A 19300-nucleotide genomic window follows, 5' to 3' on the forward strand; every position below is an offset into this window, starting at 1 on the left:
CTCTCACATACTACCCTGGCTATTGTTCTCCTACCAAGAGGCTTGGGGGAGCCCCAGTGGTTGCAGAAGTAAAAACAACAACATACAGTACAGGGGATCCTCAGGTAGGAACAGCCCAATGAGATCTGAACGTGCAAAGCTATACAGTGGTACCTTGGTTCTCAAAGACGTTGGTACTCAAAACAACTTGGAACCCAAACACTGCAAACCTGGAAGTATGTATTCCGGTTTGCAAACTTTTTTTGGAAGCTGAACATGCTCCATTTTGAGTGTTACGCTTTCAATTTGAGTGCCACACTTCCGTTTTGAGTGTTATGCTGAGGTCTGTCTGTTTTTGCTATTTATTTTGAGTTTTTGTGGCTCTTTTTGTTTTTGTGACTTTGTGGAGCCCGGTTCAGTTACTGATTGATTGATTGATTGATTGATTGAATGACTGAAGTAAATTGTTTATTGCTTTCATTTTATGGCTCAATGGTGTCGTTAATAGTAAAATTCATGTGAAATCGATGTTTTAGGGGTTGTTTTTTTAAAAAGTCTGGAACGGATTAATGCATTTTGCATTACTTTCCATGGGAAAGCAAGCCTTGGTTTTGGAACGTTTTGGTTTTGGAACGGAGTGCCAGAACGGATTGAGTTTGAGAACCAAGGTACCACTGTATAGGAGAGGGGGGAAAGAATGGACTCCTGAGTGGCTGCAGTCCATGCTGCAACTTTTTACTGCAGATATCCCTTGCTAACAGTAAAGACCTAAGCTGTCCTGGGTCCTGTAGATGTTCACTCTGCCACTGCCTGCTTCATGAAATAGCGCTGGGAGAGCAGCCTGCGCAGGGTCCCAGCCAGGGCTGGTGTTGGGGTTCAGTTTCACTGAGCATCTGCTGCCAAGCCCTGCAACCCCCAAACGCTGCTCCCGCCTACTCCCTTCCCCTCTCCAAGTGAGTGAGCCGCGAAAACAGCAAGGGGGGGAGCAGCAGCCTCTGCTTTGCCTTGCCCTTCCCCTCTCGATAGTGGAGCAGACCAGGGCCCAGAGGAACAGGACAGTTGTATGAGCAGAAGCAGCAGAAACGAGGTGGGGTTATTCAGAGAGGACTCTGCAAAAGAAGTATTTTGCAGTATTTTTTTTGCTCCTTTTTTGAATGGTGCCCTAAGATTGCTTTGCCCTGCCGTGCATCACCTCTTTACATTTAATTGCATTTCTCATTTGGCTGCCCATTCACTTGGTTTGGAGATATCCCTTTTGGAGCACTTCAAAATCTCTACATTTGTGCTCTGAGGCTATTGGCCGGGAATGCAATTACCATAATAAATAAAAATGAGGGAAGGAGGCAACCCTGTTTAGTTCCTCGATATAACGTGAGATGTGTGGAAATTTAGATTTTTTCTTATGTTGGATGTAGAAGGGGAATAACGGTAAAGGACCCTTGGACAGTTAAGTCCAGTCAAAGGCGACTATGGGGTTGTGGTGCTCATCTCACACTCAGGCCAAGGGAGCTGGTGTTTATCCGCAGACAGCTTTCCGGGTCAAGTGGCCAGCATGACTAAATCGCTTCTGGCACAATGGAACACTATGACGGAAACCACAGCACACGAAAACGCCATTTACCTTCCCGCCGCAGTGGTACCTATTTATCTACTTGCACTGGTGTGCTTTCGAACTGCTATGTAGGCAGGAGCTGGGACAGAGCAACAGGAGCTCTTCCTGTCGTGCATATTCGAACCACCAACCTTCTGATCGGCAAGCCCAAGAGGCTCAGTGGTTTAGACCACAGCACCACCCACATCCCTTAGAACGGGAATACGTAGCTCTCAAGACGTTTATAAATTTAGGGTCAAATTCGCAAAGTGAATGAGTTTTAGTAAAAACTGCCAACTGGCATAATCAAAAGCCTTAAATAAATCTGGAGAAAGTTAGGGAAGACCTTGTCACTCTGCTGCATTTCTGTGTAACACAGCGGTGTGTGTATTACAACAGTGTAATACGTTCTTGTTTATTTCCACTTTTGCTTTCTATTTATACACACCCATGAAGCGGTTCCACAGAAGGGCGGAGCAGGTCCCCAGGCAACAACATGTTTATGTATTTAGTACTAATTAATGGGATAGCAATGCATTAAGGAAGACAACTGTTTTCCTTTAAGTAATATCTGTGGTTTGACCAGTAAATTATGTGCAGTGTAGCAATTTCTTGCTTAGTTCCACTTCAGTATTCTCTTTATATACTCATGTAGTTATACAGAAATGAATGGAATAGAGCCTCAGACAAAAACATGTTTATGGATTTCAGATTCTGGAAGTTATCGATATTACATCTCTACAGAAACGTCAAGTGCCACCATACTATTTTTTTTCTAATTTAGAAATATTTTTTCCCCTAGTTTAGAAATCCAGTGGAAATTTGTCCAGAATTCTCATTTTTGACCAAAAATAAAATAAAATAAAACCATAGGATTTTTTTCCAAACAATAACACTTCCTCCTTTGGATGTCTAAAGGAAGTCTTCTATGAAATGCATATTTAAAACAGCATAATTAGCAGGATAATAAAATATTTTCATAAGTACAGAACGTATCAGCTGCTGTTGCTGCCAATCCTGCCAGCTGTGGTTCATTGTGAGCAGTGGCTGTGGAACATCAGGCTCCAGGACCTAGCACTGAACTAAGAGGTCTCTGAACTCTTCAGCAGCTTTCGTTTTCGTAGCTGGAGTCAGTCACGGTCCAGCCCTCCCTGGCTAGGTGGGAAAAGGCCTGCAAGGCAGGGAGCAGGTCTTCTAGGTTATCATAGCCAAGATCGGGATTATCAAATTTTTACGTCAGGGCTAGTAACAGAATCATAGAATTCTAGAGTTAGAAGGGACCACCAGTCATCTAGTCCAACCCCCTGCAATGCAGGAATCGTAACTAGAGCATCCATGACAGATGGCCATCCAACCTCTGCTTGACAGCCTTCAAGGAAGGAGAGTCCACCACCTTCGGAGGAAGTTCGTTCCACTGTCAAACAGCTCTTGCCATCAGAAAATTCTTCCAGATGTTTAGTAGGAATCTCCGCTCCTAAAAAATAGGAATAAAATATTTTATACACTAACTTATAGCCCCAGACCCATTTCCTTTACCATACTTACCTGTAAACTGAAGCTCCAGAGAGACCTCCCCAGAACAATCCTGAATTTTATAAAAAACTGAATTTGCAACTTTCTGGATTTTCAGCTCAAATTGGATGGAGTCCCAGCCTTGTGTGTTTGCTTCCCTCCTCTCCCCAGCTCTAAGAAACAGATGTTTATTATTCACTTATTGGTTAATAAACAGATGTTTATTATTCACTTATTGGTTCATTATTGCTGTTTGTTCACGTTATCTATGTACTTCATTAGCTATTCACTTGAGCCGTTCCCTGGTGTTAAATCAGCAAAATGTTGGTTGCTTAATCCGAGTTGCATGGTGAAGGGTAAGGTAAAAGGACCCCTGACCATTAGGTCCAGTCGTGACCAACTCTGGGGTTGCTGCGCTCATCTCGCTTTATTGACCGAGGGAGCCGGCGTACAGCTTCCGGGTCATGTGGCCAGCATGACTAAGCCGCTTCTGGCGAACCAGAGCAGCGCACGGAAATGCCGTTTACCTTCCCGCCGGAGCGGTACCTATTTATCTACTTGTACTTGACGTGCTTTCAAACTGCTAGGTTGGCAGGAGCAGGGACCGAGGAACGGAAGCTCACCCTGTCGCAGGGATTTGAACCGTCAACCTTCTGATCGGTAAGTCCTAGGCTCTGTGGTTCAACCCACAGTGCCACCCGCGTCCCTTATGGTGAAGGGTAAATAAGCCAAAAACCCAGCTCTCAACAGGTGGAGTTTTAAAAGGCCCACTCCTTTTAATACTTAATCATTCTTTTTTAAAAAAACACCTTAAAAGTAAAGACTGTTCATCGGACTTTCAATTTTGTATGCTAACTTTACCAAAAGAGACAGCAGCCTTTACAGTATCTTTCATTTCAGCCCTCCCATTCACTGGAGCTGCCCTAATTTTATGGTCTCTTGGGAATTTCACTGCAGGATTAGCTGAAACTTGATGCTTGGAAACACGGAGGAGTTTCCCCAACTTTCTGATTCAAGGAAGTTATCAGCTGATAAATGCCAAGTGCCTAGGGAATTTGTGCAGACAACATGACCTTTTTGAAGATAATTTGACTTTCAGATCCACTGTAGTCCTGTCAAAAGCATGGACTCATTCACACATTCGTTTGGGTTTTGTTTTTTTTGAGTTCTCATTATGCATATAAGTGAATGTGTGAAACACTATTTTTTTTACTGTGCTTCCAACTTCATGCAACAAGTACGGTAGTCTACAGGGGGTCTGCATGGAAGGTATTCAACCTGCATTTCTCCAGGTGTAGCATTTACTATAAGGTGCAGTGTGGTTCTCCAAACGGTCAGAATTTTGTCAGGAGGATTCAATTGAATACCAGACATTCAGTGCAATTAATGTGCTCTGTGGCCATGGCACAATACAGCCACTTTGGGGGGGGGGGATCCTAACTTTTTGCAGTTAGGAAAGTGATGCAGAAAATGTGGGATGAACAGGAGGTTAAAGGGAAGGTATCTAACCACTTTGCAAGCCGATCAGGATGACTGTGCCATATAACCTCTTTGGAAGCCAAACAGAACACACCAGCTACACCTGTTTAATTTCCAGTTTTAAAAACACTCTTAAAAGGGGGCTGCTTTTGCATCTGTCCAGCTGCAGTACAGGCATACGATCAAATGCACCTAGCTTTATTATGCGGCAAATGCATAAATACGCAGGCAAAGGAAACCCACCGCGATGATCTCATCCTTGCGTCATGCTTATTCTCGGGCGCACATGCTGGCGAGCTGGCCCTAGTCCCAGCCACGTGGCCCGTTACAGATTTGAGGGCCGGCTGGGGCGCGTCTTCGTTCCCAGCTGAGGCGCCTGCACGGTTTAGCCTCGCCGGGGCCAAAAAAAGCACGGCTCTCCTGGTTCCTGACGAACATCCACGAGTGAGACGAAGGAGGGGAAATGCGAGCAGGGCTGGGCGGGCCAATGGCGCTTGCTTGGCAGTCTCGCTCCTGTTTCCTCGGCAGGAGGACACAATGGAAGTGGCCCAACTTGGCACCTTGCAAAGTTGTTGCGTCTCGCAGATCTGCGCGCACCCGGTGGAGAAACCCTTGCTAAGCTCTCGCTATCCGGCTGCATAACGTGCGCGCTTGTGTATGTGACACTTTAACACTCTGCAGCGGGATCCGAAGAATTGCTTACTCGAGAGTAAGCCCCGATGAAGTGAATGGCGATGACTCTTGAGCAAATGAGCATTAGGATTGCAGCGGGCGCAGCAAGACGCAACGCGTGTTTCGTTGAGAAGCAAATCGTGCCCCATTAAAGCGGCAAGCACACATAACCTCACTATTCTGGGGTGGGGAGAGTCTCGTGGGGGTTTACTCCCGAGTAAATGTTCCTAGGATCGTGCTGTACTCATAAGGATTGCAGTCTAGCCGCGATTTCAGACACGTTTCCTAGGAAACAATAGTCAAACCCCTGAAAAAATAATCACCGAACAGGAGTTCCAACTTGGCTCCACAACTGGGTGTCCCGTGGCCAAGGGTGCCATGTAGCGAAATTTGTGGGTGCCTTCATGGGGAATTTTGTGAGTGTTCTGGCACCTATGCCACCAAGTGAATGGGCGATTCAAATTCAGACGAGTTGTCGGAAGTATTTGCAAATAATTATTTTTGTGGAAAATTATTGAACCAGAAAGCTAATCTCTTATTAACTAACATTCTCTGTATTAACAAGCAATAAAGCCCGTAAATTGGCTTCTCTCTTCTTGCTAGTTTTCGCAGTTTGTCTACTCGAAAGTAAAGCCCATTTTCAGTGGGACTTACTCCCAAGAAAGCGCGTTCCAGGTCGCAGCTTAACGCAACTTTTCACCAGCGCAAACCGGATCGGGCATTACACAAGGCTTTTATATACGTATTGCCGAATACTTGCAAGCAGGCACGCATCGGATCGGGTCCCACGGGTCCCCGCCTCACATAAGCTCCCATCGTTGCAGCGCGACCCGATGTATGTTTACTCGGAAGTAAGACCCACTGTGTCGGATGGGGGCGGGGCTTGCTTCTTAGCTAAGTGTTCACAGAATCGGGACCTCGTAGTACAATCGTAGCAAGCAGTTCCCACCGTGATCAACGAGGCATGTTTCCAGGTAAGTATACGCAGGGATGTAGTCATAAAAAAACCTTAATTTTGCAGCATGCCTGATTTCGGGAAAGTTTACTTGTCCAAGCAAGCAAACTCCGTCCCCGGACTCGTTGGCAAAGACCACCCTTCTCGTTTGTTTAGTGCCCACTTGAAAAGGAGATAAACCAACTGAAACCAGGAAAGTGCATTTCTGGGCAAGGCGACCCCTCGAGCATCTTTACCGAGAGGCAAGTCCCATACTGATTTCCCGGAGACTGCCTGCAGGATCACAGCCCTGGAGCCAATAGGCACCTCCCTTGCATGAGAAGCCGACTCGCGAGTAAGCGCACTCCGCGCATTGCAAAAACAAAATACAGCCTCCCGCGCGCAAGGGCTCCGCAACTGGTTCCCCAAGAAGCGAAAAACCGATGGAAAGCAACGCGCTCAAGGAGAATCCCAAGGCTCAAATTCATATCGCCGGCCTGTGTTATTTCGCCGCACGTTTTCTTGCGGTTGCTTGCTAACGCGGGAGCCTGTAAAAGTCGTCTTAGCAGTTGTCCCCCTTCATTCGCGCTTGCAAACAAGCGGCGCCCGCTTTCCTTCCAAAGTCTCTGCAAACGGAGTCCAGTCCCGTCCCACTTTTTTTAAAGTCCGGACAGTGTTGCAAAAATAAATAATTTGCATACTGCAAAAAAATCTTTTTTTGCATGCTTAAAGAGGCCTCCACTGTGTTTTTTCTTTCCAAAACATTGCCGAGGGACTCCTCGCTGTATTGTCTTTCCAACCCTCCCCACCTCCTTTTCTTCAAACTCCCCCCCCCTTTTTTTTTTGCTAACCTATAGAAGAGAGTTTGCATTAAGAGAGAGCGCCGCTGGATGTCTGGACGCGCCGTAGCCGCAAGGACACAGCAAGCACTTTCCTCCTCCAAGCCTCTGCTGCAGCAGCTGGAGAGTTGGGATCGGGACGCGGGGAGGGGGGGTAAAGGGTAAAGGGAAGGAAAAACAAGGGAGGGGGGAAGAGAGCGAGCGAGAGAGGAGGATTTACAAATGCAAAGCAGCAGCTGAGGACGCAACAGCAGCTGCTGTTGCCGCTGCCCAGAACAGAAGCCCTGGCAGTCTGGCGACTAAGGCGGGGGGAGGGAGGGAGTGGAGTGGCTGGGTGGGGGTTGGGTTTTTTTTTTTTAATGTGTATTTTTTTCCGGGTTGCGAGCAGCAGACAGCGGCGTCCACGGGGCGCGGAGGCGTCAGTCGCTGCAGCCGCCGCCGCCAGAGTGCTATTGTGTGTGAACTGGGGGAAGAGAGAGAAAAAAAGAAAGAGCGCACAGAGCTAAAGGGAAAAAGAGAGAGAGAGAGAGAGAGACATATGCACACACCAGCATGCACACAGAGACACACACTCCCCCATATGCAGGGAAAGTATCGCGAGAGCGCTCTGGCTAACAACCTGCTTCGCAACACACACAGGAGCGCTGCACCGCTGCTGGGTTGCCAGCAACAAGAAACAGCGCGCGGAGCAACCCGGACGGTGGGGAGGCGAGGCGCGCGCACACATACACGCGCGCGCGCGCATACACACACATCTGGGGGGGAGAGGCTCGGAGTTTGGGGAGCGGAGTTGTCGGGGTGGGGAAGAGCAAGAGGGAGAGAGCGGCGCACATGCAGATCTCCAGCGGCACCCCTGAGCAACACCCAGCCAGGCTGGTGAGTAAAACGCTTGCTCTGCTCTGCGCGTGTGTTGTGTTGTGGTTGCTGCACTTTCTCCATTGCTTTTAAAGGCCGGGGGGGGGGAGGGGAGCTTGCGGCGGTGCTGGTGGGTGCCTCGAGATTTCTCTCCCCCCCCCATTCCTCCGCGCATTCCACCTTTCCAAAGCTAAGCAGCCCCCACCCCGCTCTTCCTGGCAGCTTGGATTGCACGCCGATCCGTGCGCTTTGGGGCTGCGCTTCGGAGCACAAAGGGGGCCGAGAGCTCAGCGGGTTGGCTTTAAAAAGTTGCAAAGAAGTCTGGTGGTGGCGGCGGCTATGGGGAGAGCAGCCGAAGGAATTCCGGATCTAAGATGTGTGTGTGTGTGGGGGGGGTTTGCCCCCCCCTTGACCCCCCCCGGAAAAAGTTTTCAAACTGCAAGTGCCGAACTTTCAGCTCCTCCGGCTGCTGCGCCCCGCACCTCTCCAAAGGTCAAGCGGTTATGTCCTCCATTTCGAGTAATACGATTTGTTATTTAAGTAACTTTTCCCGGGGTGGTGGTGGAGGAGGAGGAGGGTAGTGGCGGCGGCAGGATTTTGAAGGAGGGAAGGACTCGCTCAGTTTAAGTTTGAGATTTAATAGATGGCTATAATTGGGGGGGGGGGCGGTTGTTGGAACTTTAAAAGGCAGCAAGCTGTGGTTGGCTGGTAGTTAGATTTGAAGTAACATATGGCATTAAAAGGGGCACAGCTGGAGGTTGCATTTCCATCGCAGTGAAGTCAGAGCAGCTGACTTTCCAGCTTGCGGTGTAATTAGCAAACGGAGCACTCCCTCCCATTCGCTCCTCGCTCCTCTCTTCTCTCCCCCCCCCACTCTTTTTTCACACACATACAAGCTTTCTTCCGTTACTGGCTAGCAGAAAACCCCTGATCTTCCCAATCCCTAGGGTGATCACCCACTTGGAAAGGCAAGGAGGGGTGAACAACAAAACAGAAACCCAAACGAGCTTGAGTTCTTCCATAACTCTTTTTTGGGGGACGTCGGGGGGGGGGGGAGAAAGGAGACTGTATTTTCTTTCTCCAAATGAGCCCTTCAACCCCCTGCTCAGCAGCTGTTCAAGGTAAGGTGTCTTAAGAAACTACCTACCAACTTAAAGGAGTCTTACTGCAGTTTGTTTGGGGTGTGTGTAGGTGCCTTTTGCTTTTAATAACTTCCAGGGCAATCTATAGATAGATATGAAATGCTGGTTTTCTTTTTTCTTTTTTTAAGTGGGAAGATTATCTTTTTGTTAAAAAAAGACGGTGTGTGTATGATTATTCACGAATGAAGGTATTTGCAGGGGGGTGGAGGATGCAAAATGCACTTGTTTTTGTAAAACTGTGTGTACACTTTTAATATATAAAATAGCTACGAAGGGGGGGGGGGCGGTGTCCCAAAGTTAAGATTTCCAGGAATGCACAAAAAAGCAAAGTCTTCTCTCCCTTCCTCTAAAGCTGATTGCTGTTAAGACAAAGGTTGGGGGCGTTACTTCCTTTAGAAGCTTTGGTTTACTTAAGAGTCAAGTTTTTCCTGTTTTTGAAGCAGGTGTTCTGGTGTGGGAGGCATCTCTCTCTTTTTAAGCAATTCAAACAGAAATGATAGACGATGAACAGTTGAACTGTTATCTCCAAGGCTCCAGCTTACCCCCCCCCCAGCCACTCTTGTTTGTTTGTTAACAGCTGCTTCAGGAGCCCTGTGGCTATTATAGTAGCATTCAAGTTTTTCCTGTTTTTGAACAGGTTATGAAGGAAGAATGGAGTTTCCAGACCATAGCCGGCAGTTGCTGCAGTGTCTGAGTCAGCAGCGTCACCAGGGCTTCCTGTGTGACTGCACTGTTTTAGTTGGAGACGCTCAGTTCCGAGCCCACAGAGCGGTCCTCGCCTCTTGCAGCATGTACTTCCATCTTTTCTACAGGGACCAGCTAGACAAAAGGGACATTGTGCATCTGAACAGTGACATCGTCACCGCCCCGGCCTTCGGCTTGCTCCTCGAATTCATGTACCAAGGCAAGCTGGAGTTCAGCAGCCTCCCGGTCGAGGATGTGCTCGCCGCAGCCAGCTATCTACACATGTACGACATTGTGAAAGTCTGCAAGGGCAAGCTGAAAGATAAGGAATTGTGCGTGGACGAGAAGACGAACGGCAGCGGCGGGGCCCATTCGGAGAAGGACGCCCGGGACCTGGATGACGGAGTACCCTTGGGGCACGGAGAGTTCAGCCCCGGAGAGAAATACAAAATGATTGCTGCAGAATACGATCGTTCTGCTGGAAAGGATAAGGGCAGCAGTTACCCAGGCTGGTCTCCCGATCTCGTCGGCTCTGTGTTAGGCGAGGCAGAATTGGACACCGTGGCAGCTGAAAAAACAAGGGCGAACATCAGCAGTTCGGCAAGACCTGCGTCCCAAAGACCTCCTCGCCACCCCTTGGCTTTGAGGGAGGCCGAGTGTGCTTTAGACCTGTCTTTCAAGCCCCTGGCAGGGCGAGATGGCTTCCAGCCTTCCTACATCTTCGGGCAGCTGGCTGCGGACGGGCCACCGCGGCAGGGGAGCGAGCCCTTTGTCAAAGACGAAGAAGAGTCTCTGTCTGATGGGGAAGACGGCGAGGAGAGCGTCCTAGAAAGCCAGGGCTTTGGGAATTCTGGCCAGAGCCTGGCCCTAGGGCTGGGGACCATGTTTGTTGCCAGCAACGGGGATGCTCCCGTGACGCCGGAGGAAGACGTCGACCAGGAGCGGGAGGCGAGCGAGGACGACATGGCCTCTTCCGACGTCTCGTCCTCGGGGGTCGTGGTGCCAACCGGGCACATTTGCATCTGCCCGCTCTGCAGCAAAGTCTTCCCCAGCCCGCACGTCCTGCAGCTCCACCTCAGCTCCCACTTCCGAGACAAGGACGGCTCTCGGACCAGGCTCTCTCCGGACGGGTCGGTGCCCACCTGTACTCTGTGCGGCAAGACCTTCTCCTGCATGTACACGTTGAAGAGGCACGAGAGGACTCACTCCGGGGAGAAGCCGTACACCTGCGGCCAGTGCGGCAAGAGCTTCCAGTACTCCCATAACCTCAGCCGCCACGCAGTGGTGCACACGAGAGAGAAGCCCCACGGCTGCAAGTGGTGCGAGAGACGCTTCACGCAGTCCGGGGATTTGTACAGACACATCCGCAAATTTCATTGTGGCCTTGTAAAGTCGCTGGTGGTTTGAGGGAAGTTGTTGTCGTTTCAAAAGACACCCGGCTGCTCTTCATGCTGGTTCGCTTTGGGCAAATGATACGGGGAAGGAGGGTGGAGAATAATGTAGGTCTACATTTCATTGCTGGGGGGGGGGGAGAGGCAACATTGGTTCTACCCCTCCCACCCTGGCCCACCTTAGGCCAGCAGCAGTGGCGACACTTAACGTTCTGTTGTTGTTTTTCTGTGTGTGGCAGGTAAAATGAATCTTAATCTGTAGATAGCTTAATCCAAAATCCTTTGGATAGAAGCTGATTTAATCCAGTTGATTGGCCTAATTGGTCTGTGCCAAGTGGGTTGTTCTGATGCTACAGGTATGTTTTGCCCTGCTGGTTTTGAGGGTGTGCTCTTCCACCCTCTGCAAATTTAAAAGGAATTGGAGAGAGAATGAGAGAGGTGTGAACTTTGATCCCAAACAGCAGTTTAGGTAGGACAGAGTGTGCTGCCTATATAGGAGCCGCCTTCTCCCCCCCCCCCAAAAAAAAATTATCGTTCATCTCTCTGTTGCAGGTGCATCAAGTAGGCAGTTTTGGAACGCATTGGCCTGAGTTTCTCTCCCACTCTGGATGTAACTTTTTCGATTCAACCTTTTTAATATGCTCCAGACAAATAGAACTTCAGGCAGTGTGAAAGTGATAGCTGGGACAAAGGCTTGCGCTTCATGGGGACTATCTAGAATCCTTAGACTAACTCGGGTCTGGAATAATAATAATAATAATAATAATAATAATAATAACAACAACAGTTTTATTACTTACATGCCACCTATCTGACTGGGTAGCAGAAGCTACTCTGGGCGGCTCCCAACGTACTAAAAACACAGTAGAACAACAGTGGAAATCAATGTAGGGCCATCCTGCAAAATCTCTTGACTATTACAGCAAAAGTGTTCTGTATTTGGAAACTGGTCCTACTAACTTAAGCTCTCACTTTGCTGCTCTTTTCCCCCCTTCCATTTTTTTTTAGGGGGGAGGTTTGCAATTCTAGTGAATGGTGCTGAAATATTTCAACCTGTGGGTCGTCATCTCTCAGGCCTGGTTCACAAATGACCCCAGCGTGGAGTGCGTGTGCCCTATGGCTAGGTGGTCTGCGGGGAAAGGATTTGGAGCTCTTGTGCCTTTAATAGTTGCATGCCTCTAGAATTCCCCCTTCTACCCAACTATTAAAGGTGCAGGAGACCCTCTCCTCCTTTGCATCTTGTTAACCCTACCTGTCGCTCACCTTGTGCAGAACTGTGAATGTAAACCTGGCCTCCATGCAGAGAAGCCATTTTTGTGCTACAAAAAAGGAGCAGGCAGGTGTTTGGCTGAGGCCTGCCTACAAAGGCCTCGATTCATGAAGTTTTGATGTGCCATGAGAAAAGATACTTAGTGAGGTGCACACATCCTAACTGTGCCACCTTAGTAAAAACTGCATCTCTCTATTAATAAGAGCTCTCCAGTTTTTGCTTCTAACAAAAGCCGCTTTCTTGCAAGTAAATGCCCTCTTGGATCAGGCCTTGAGAAGGCCTTGTTCCCCTTCCTGGGTGCTCATTGGTCAGAGGCACCAATCCACCAAAAGATTCCATCTTCTCCATTCCTTGGTGAATAGCAGGCATGGTTTGTGTAAGGGAGAAAGATGGGGAGCTGAACAGCCAAGGTGCTATTGAGCCTTCCCCATTCTGTGATGGTGGCATCTTCTTGTGAAAGTAGGTAGGGATACCTGAATCTCCACCCATTCCTCTTGCAGTTGCACCTGCCTTCCCTTGGGGCATAAATTGGGGGTGCTACCTGTGAACCATGCCTCCCCATGTAGCTGCCTCATACACCTGTAGTTTCTCCTACAGCTGTTAGCACATCCTCAGCTAACCTGGCACCGTCCAGATGTTTAGGCCTGCAGTTTCCATCAGCCCCAGACAGGAGTGGTGGTCCGAAACATAGGTGTGCCAGTTTAGCCAAGAGTGCATTATGAGCTGGTACCATTTAACTCCTGCCATGAAGGATGATTTAGCAGTTGCTAATGTTTAGCCCATGCATTTCAGACTTACGGTTAAAGGCATAGGAACAGAACCGGTCGTTCTGTTTTTAATTATTATTATTATTATTGTGGCTCACTTGCCCCTTTTCCAGTTTTGAGCAGCAAGCTAAGCTGGTGAATGTACTGCCCTGCACACTTAATTGATTGCGTGCGTGCAAATGCTCCTGTTGAATGCACAGAGGCATGTATATTTGTTCTTGCGTGCTCTCTCTCTCGCTGCTTTCTCCCTTTCTCTTAGCATGGGGGGTTGGCTCCTTTAAGAGCATCTGCAAGTCAGAAATAGGACACTAATCAGGAAACAGAGCGCCGCTTTTTATTTCTTGGTTTTCTTTTCATCCCTCCACCCCGCGCCCTTGAACTCACCGGGCCTCGCTTGACCCTTGTAGAGAACACATCTGGTCAGAACAGCTGGTGGGGGGAAGCATGGGGAGAAAGGGTGGGCTCAGATGGGGCCCAGAGGAAGTTTGAATCAGGGGGTCGGAGTAAGGGAAGGTGCCATCACTACCATTTCTTCAAGGGGGGGTGGGAATGCTATTTAAGGGTGGTTGGTTGTTGTTTTTTTGCAGCGTGCAGGCAGTTTGAAGGACCGTTTCTTGAAAAAGAAACGTTCAGCATTTCAAAACTACTAGGATGTCTGCCCTGTTCTGGAGAAGTCTTTTTGTGTGATGCACGTTCTTGTTCCATAGAGTTGGAAATGGCTTACACTCAATTAAGGATTTACACTATGTTAAAAGTTTTAAATCTCCCCAATGTTTTTTCTTACATTGCTTTTTGTTTTGCTCCTGGTGATATTAACTGTTTGTCTCCGTAGGGTCAGATTTAGCCACTTGGCCATTCACATGGTTCACTCCAGACAAGCAAAGCTTTGTCGCATTGTTTTGGGAGTGCGGGTTCCTTTTTCCTTTGGTTAAGAGAGATTGAAACGCTGTAGAGTTGGAACAAATCTGGGGTGTTACTTCAACATATTTCTGCCTAATTCCAGAATGTCTTTCTAGTAACGTCATTACGTATCAGGTTATGCCTTCTTAAATCCATTCAATGTATATTTTTGCCTACGTGAAACTTTGAAAAAAAGAAAGAAGAAAGATTGCACTTGAATGTAATTCTGTGGCATTGGCATCTAGTGAATGGGACTGTAGAAGGATTGCCAAGTCAAATTTACGGATGTTTTCGGATTCTCTTAAAGTGAAAACCATCTCATTTGGAATTTTCATGGGTTTTCTTTAATATTATGGAAGCACTGAAATAATTTGCCCTAAAGGGCATGTTATGTTATCCTGCAGAATAAGACAACATAGTCCTGCATTTCTAATTAATGGGATACCACCACCCCTGCCCAGAGGGGACATGACGCCACGGGAGGGGATGAGGTGCTCGCCCAAAGCCGCCTTTGATTTTTGCCACAAAAGTTCTCACTGCTGAAGAGACAACCCTCTGAGATTTAAAAAGAGACTTGCCTCTTCAACTACCAGAACAAATGCATAGCTCTGTGCGTGTGGTTTTCTTTCTCCTGTACACATGTCTTCCCTGTTAGTTCCTATCCAATGTATTTAGGAAGTTATGCTATGAAGGAGCAATATTAATATCATTATAGAAACACTATTTGAGGTAGTGTGGTGGTGGAATTGTGAGGGAAGCAACTCCCTTTTCTTCAGATAAAAACTGATGGGTTGCAGTTCCTTTCCTATTCCTCTCTTAAATTACGAGCGCACATATAATGTGAATTTTTACTTCTATTTATAAAACGTCTAAATGGAATTCATTTGTTACTGTACAAATATTCTTGCTAACGTATGTGAGGCATGTCAGAGCAGTACATGCCTGAGATATGTGACTATGGTACTGTGGTCTTCATGTTCCCCCTTCCCCCACCCCCACCCCCCAAAAAACCCTTGGATTGGAAATAGCACTGAACAAAACTTTCAAAAATTAAGTTATTTCTTTTCTGTTTTAAACTTTTAAGTTATATAAATATATTTTTCTTCCTCCTGATGATACTTGATACGGTATTTATTAGATTTTTTTTTTAATGGAATGCTTACTTTGAGCTTTTTCCCCCCCAGAATAACAGGCTTGAAATCTCTGTGTAAATTTAATTTTATTTCTTTACATGTTTAAGAAGCGAGAACGTGTGAGTCAGTGCGTAGAATGTAGGGCTGTTCATTTCCTCATCCCAGTGAGAATTCCAGTGTGCACATGGAATCTTTGTTAACTGCAATAGCTAGCCTGGTGCTTTGCAAAAGTTTTGGACCAGTTGCAGTCCTAAACACCTGTCGGCAGAGGTGAGATGCTTCTTCCAAGTGGATCTCCACCTCCTGTTGTAATGAACGGGACAGTGAATGTGCCTAGGTCTCTGGATTGGGGTACATGTTTGCTTCTTCCTCCTCCTGGTATTTTTGTAGAAGGATTTTAATTTTAATTTTTTTTAGAAGTGCCATATGACACCATTGGAGTCTGCTGGTGTATTAGAGGGTGGAAAGAGTTTGCATCTGAGTGTTGTCTAGGAATCTTGAACCTTTTAGCAAGGGGCATGCATTGGGTTGCAGTGGGGAGGGGATGAAGATGACAGGTGTGCCCACCTTAAATGAATTGTCGAAGCATTGTCTTTTTATTGTTCTCCCAACTTTTCTGGGTTGGTGTTTTATTTGTTTTGTTTTTTTAAAAAAAGAAGTTTGCACTTTTGAGATTACTTCTGTTTGTTCTTTGGGTTGTTTTTTTTTTAAGGTTGCAATAGTTCTGAGCATGTTTGTTTGTTTGAAAAAAAGGTTCCTTACTCTACAGGAAAGTACTAAAACCTTGCACATTGAGGTGTCTTCATTATTATGCAGCAGCTGTTCTGCCTTGCAAAGAACATAATTGGAAAGTCCTTTTCGACTCCCATTCTCGGTTTTGATTTCAGCCCGAGTCAGGATTTTACCACGATAAACTGCTTTACTTAAACAATACACTGGATTTGTCTTATGCTCCAAACCGATACTGTGAAGAAAAAAAAAACACGTTTTGAAAGAAGAAGGAAAAGAGAGAAAGATAAATCAGTTATTTTTAATTGCTTTTAATTTTGATGCAGTTCAGAGTCAAATATGTATATTTAAAGACACTAATTTTTTGTGGGAGAGTTTTTTATAGTATACAGTATGTAGAAAAGCTATTGGAATGAGCTATATTTTATATAAAAAAAGTTCTTTCACTGTTTTATAGTGAACTATTTCCCCCACCCTACCCCCAGTGTTAGGTCTATGCTGTGTTTAGCTTAGGTTCGACAATCGCATATATATACAAAAAAAGGCGTTGACAGTTTTCCCTTCGTGTTTAGTTTCCGTGTGGAGTTTTTCTCTCAATATTTTTTTTTGCAATTGTGTGTTGATATGTGCTGTTTTAAGAAAAGGAAAAAAAGAAACTGTGACAATCGTGATTAGAACTGCTGTCTTTATTAAATAAAACATGTTAGAGTTACAAAAGAAATCCTTTTCTTCTTGTTCTAAAAATTCATGGCGGAGAAGAAATTATGTTGGAAGGCACTTGGGATTTAACCAGTATTCCCCCCCCTTACTTTCCCCACTGAGGAGCTATTTCAACTTTGGCTCCCCAGATACTGTCGGACTACAACTCCCATCATCCCTGACCACTGGTCCTCCTAGCAAGGGATGATGGGAGTTGTAGTCCAACAATATCTGGGGACCCTAAGGTTGAAAGAGGCTAATCATTGTGTTTAACCTCCCCTCAAACAATATGTAAAGATGGAGCATTTCACGTATTATGCAGAGGCAAGGCTAGGTTTGTTCCTGAGCATGCACTTTCAAGAACTGAGATGGGTCATTTGGTAGAGCATGAGACTCTTTAATTGCCGGGTTGTGGGTTCGAGTCCCAGTTGGGCAAAAGATTCTTGCACTGCAGGGGGTTGAACTAAATGACGCTCATGGTCCCTTCCAACTCTGATTCTAAGAAGCTAGAGCCACCTGTAGCTCCCTGAATGATACACGTGATTGCAAAATTGCCCCCCCTCTCATTCTTTTTTTTTTAAGAATAATTTTTTATTAACCGACCAATCACATCAAATCAAACCAAATTACATAAATTCCAAATTACACAGCCGAATTTTAAATTTTTGTTGGGGCTACCCATATTTCAAGTTCTGAAGGGGATCCAATCAACTTCTTGCATCTTACTGCTGTTTTAATGTCCACAAATCTAACCTTATGACATTCACAGTACTATCCAGTCCTTTCTTCTTGTTTTTCCACATCTCTTGTTGTTATTTTCATATATTTTTCCTTTCTCTTTGTGACCTCTGATAGTCTCCACAAGCTGGTTAGACAGTTTGTAGTCCTGCGTGGATTTTTTTTTTTTTATCCAGTAGCCATATCCAGACGTTTTCCATGTAACATCACTTCCATACATCAAAACAGTCTTAGCGTCATTAATCTTCACCAATCTGCCTCCTTTCTCAAAACCTCTGAGGAGATTCACTAGGAATGCAGTCTGAAAACAAGTCCGTTCCTTCTCTCGGCTATAAATCCTCTGGCAAGATGGCGACTCCGAATTAATTGCTGCGCCATTCCAAAAGCTCTTATTGCTTCTCGATCTCCATAAAGCATACTTTTGGTTAATCTCCACACAGACCTTAATCATCCTGCTTGGGTCAGTTCAACCGACGATTCTAATGAGGAGGGGTTCTTGTAAATCACATAGAAGGAAAGTAAAAAAGGTCCCCCCCCCCATTCAGTCCCGTTGTCAGCATACCCCGCCTTTGGTGTATCTTCATCATAAAATATTCCTGTTTCTCCAACCCGTTGTCTTCTTTCGCAGAGGTCACTTAAATTAGCAGACTTCACTCCCCTTCTTCACTTGAAATATGTGCATTTGCTTCTTTTGTAATTAATTATTCCAAATTGCTGCAGCTAGTGCGCGATCAGAGACAGCGTCCAGGAGAGCCAAGGTCCACACGGGGGCATTCTGCCTAGGGCCCTCACCCCCTTCTTTCAAATTAGGGGGTGGTTTATGGGCACAGCAGGCAAGGGGCAGTGTTCCCCATTTCCTTGGGGCGACAAGGGAGGCTGCCTACTCCCATAACAGCCTCTTAATTACCCCGTGTGGGTCGGAGAGATGGTATTGTCGGCCATCTTCCAATGCGCCCCCTAGTGGCCCCCTCTCATTCTTGATGTATGTGTACAGCTAAAGAGATGGGTGAAGTGATGCCCTTTATCTTGTTCCTGTCTGCAAACAAAACAAACCTTGAACCTTTTGAGTCTGCCTTATTCCTCCATTGAAAAAAATTCACAGTTGGTGGTGCCGTTGGTATGAAATCCATCCTGGGTCACATCTGGGGTTGTAATAACCATTTGAAGGCCAATGGGCTTTTGTGTCTCATGGCAGACTTTCCCTTTGTTTACCTGTCTGGTTCAATAGAATGATGCCCTAAATTCCTCCCCTTTGTCAAACGAAATTCCATCCACAAGTTACATAGCTTCAGTTTCGTTACCTTCAGTGAGTGATTTAATACTGTGGTTACTTTCCTCGGGGCCAGAAGTTTTCACAATAATAAAATTAGTATGCAAAGTACACTGGTACCTCTGGTTACGTACTTAATTTGTTCTGGAGGTCCGTTCTTAACCTGAAACTGTTCTTAACCTGAAGCACCCCTTTAGCTAATGGGGCCTCCCGCTGCTGCCGTGCCGCCGGAGCACAATTTCTGTTCTCATCCTGAAGCAAAGTTCTTAACCTGAGGTACTATTTCTGGATTAGGGGAGTCTGTAACCTGAAGCGTATGTAACCTGAGGTACCACTGTAAAATAGAAACAGTTCATAAAATCAATTACAGTTTTAAAGCAAGTAAAAAAAAAAAAAGTAAAGGACCCCTGGACGGTTAAGTCCAGCCAAAGGCGACTGGGGTTGTGGCGCTCATCTTGCTTTCAGGCCAAGGGAGCTGGCGTTTGTCCACAGACAGTTTTCTTAGTCATGCGGCCAGCATGACTAAGCCGCTACTGATGCAACAGGACACCGTGACGGAAATCAGAGCGCACAGAAACACCATTTACCTTCCCACTGGAGCGGTGCCAGTTTATCTACTTGCACTGGTGTGCTTTCGAACTGCGAGGTTGGCAGGAGCTGGTACAGAGCAACGGGAGCTCACCCCATTGCGGGGATTCGAATCACTGGCCTTCCGA

At 46.5% G+C, this 19300-nt stretch overlaps 1 protein-coding gene and 1 long non-coding RNA gene across 3 annotated transcripts; one reads left to right on the top strand and one right to left on the bottom strand.

Moving 5' to 3' along the window:
• Nucleotides 1–2178: 2178 nt before the first annotated feature.
• Nucleotides 2179–4928, bottom strand: LOC308589801. Its single transcript, XR_014009486.1, has 2 exons — nucleotides 4805–4928; nucleotides 2179–3044 (listed from the first exon to the last, which is right to left on the bottom strand). It is a non-coding gene; the product is annotated as an uncharacterized lncRNA (long non-coding RNA).
• A 2415-nt stretch (nucleotides 4929–7343) lies between these two features.
• On the top strand, nucleotides 7344–15834 carry ZBTB42 (zinc finger and BTB domain containing 42). Of its 2 annotated transcripts, none has more exons than XM_081199217.1 (2): nucleotides 7344–7882; nucleotides 9641–15834. In XM_081199217.1, the coding sequence occupies exon 2, from the start codon at nucleotides 9655–9657 to the stop codon at nucleotides 11092–11094; it is 1440 nt and encodes a 479-aa protein (XP_081055343.1). In that variant the 5' UTR covers nucleotides 7344–7882; nucleotides 9641–9654; the 3' UTR covers nucleotides 11095–15834. The 2 variants fall into 2 exon arrangements, with proteins under 2 accessions (XP_081055343.1, XP_081055342.1); XM_081199216.1 differs by lacking the exon at nucleotides 7344–7882 and adding an exon at nucleotides 8442–8982.
• Nucleotides 15835–19300: the final 3466 nt, after the last annotated feature.

This window comes from Podarcis bocagei (assembly GCF_964188305.1).
Source record: "Podarcis bocagei genome assembly, chromosome: 1".
Lineage (NCBI taxonomy): Eukaryota > Metazoa > Chordata > Lepidosauria > Squamata > Lacertidae > Podarcis > Podarcis bocagei.

Bases quoted from the DNA above. Each gene is read 5' to 3' on its own strand.
- ZBTB42 (XM_081199216.1), top strand. From the start codon at position 8,946: ATGAGCCCTTCAACCCCCTGCTCAGCAGCTGTTCAAG. The intron at 8,983-9,640 runs GTAAGGTGTCTT...GTTTTTGAACAG, and splicing joins CTGCTCAGCAGCTGTTCAAG to GTTATGAAGGAAGAATGGAG.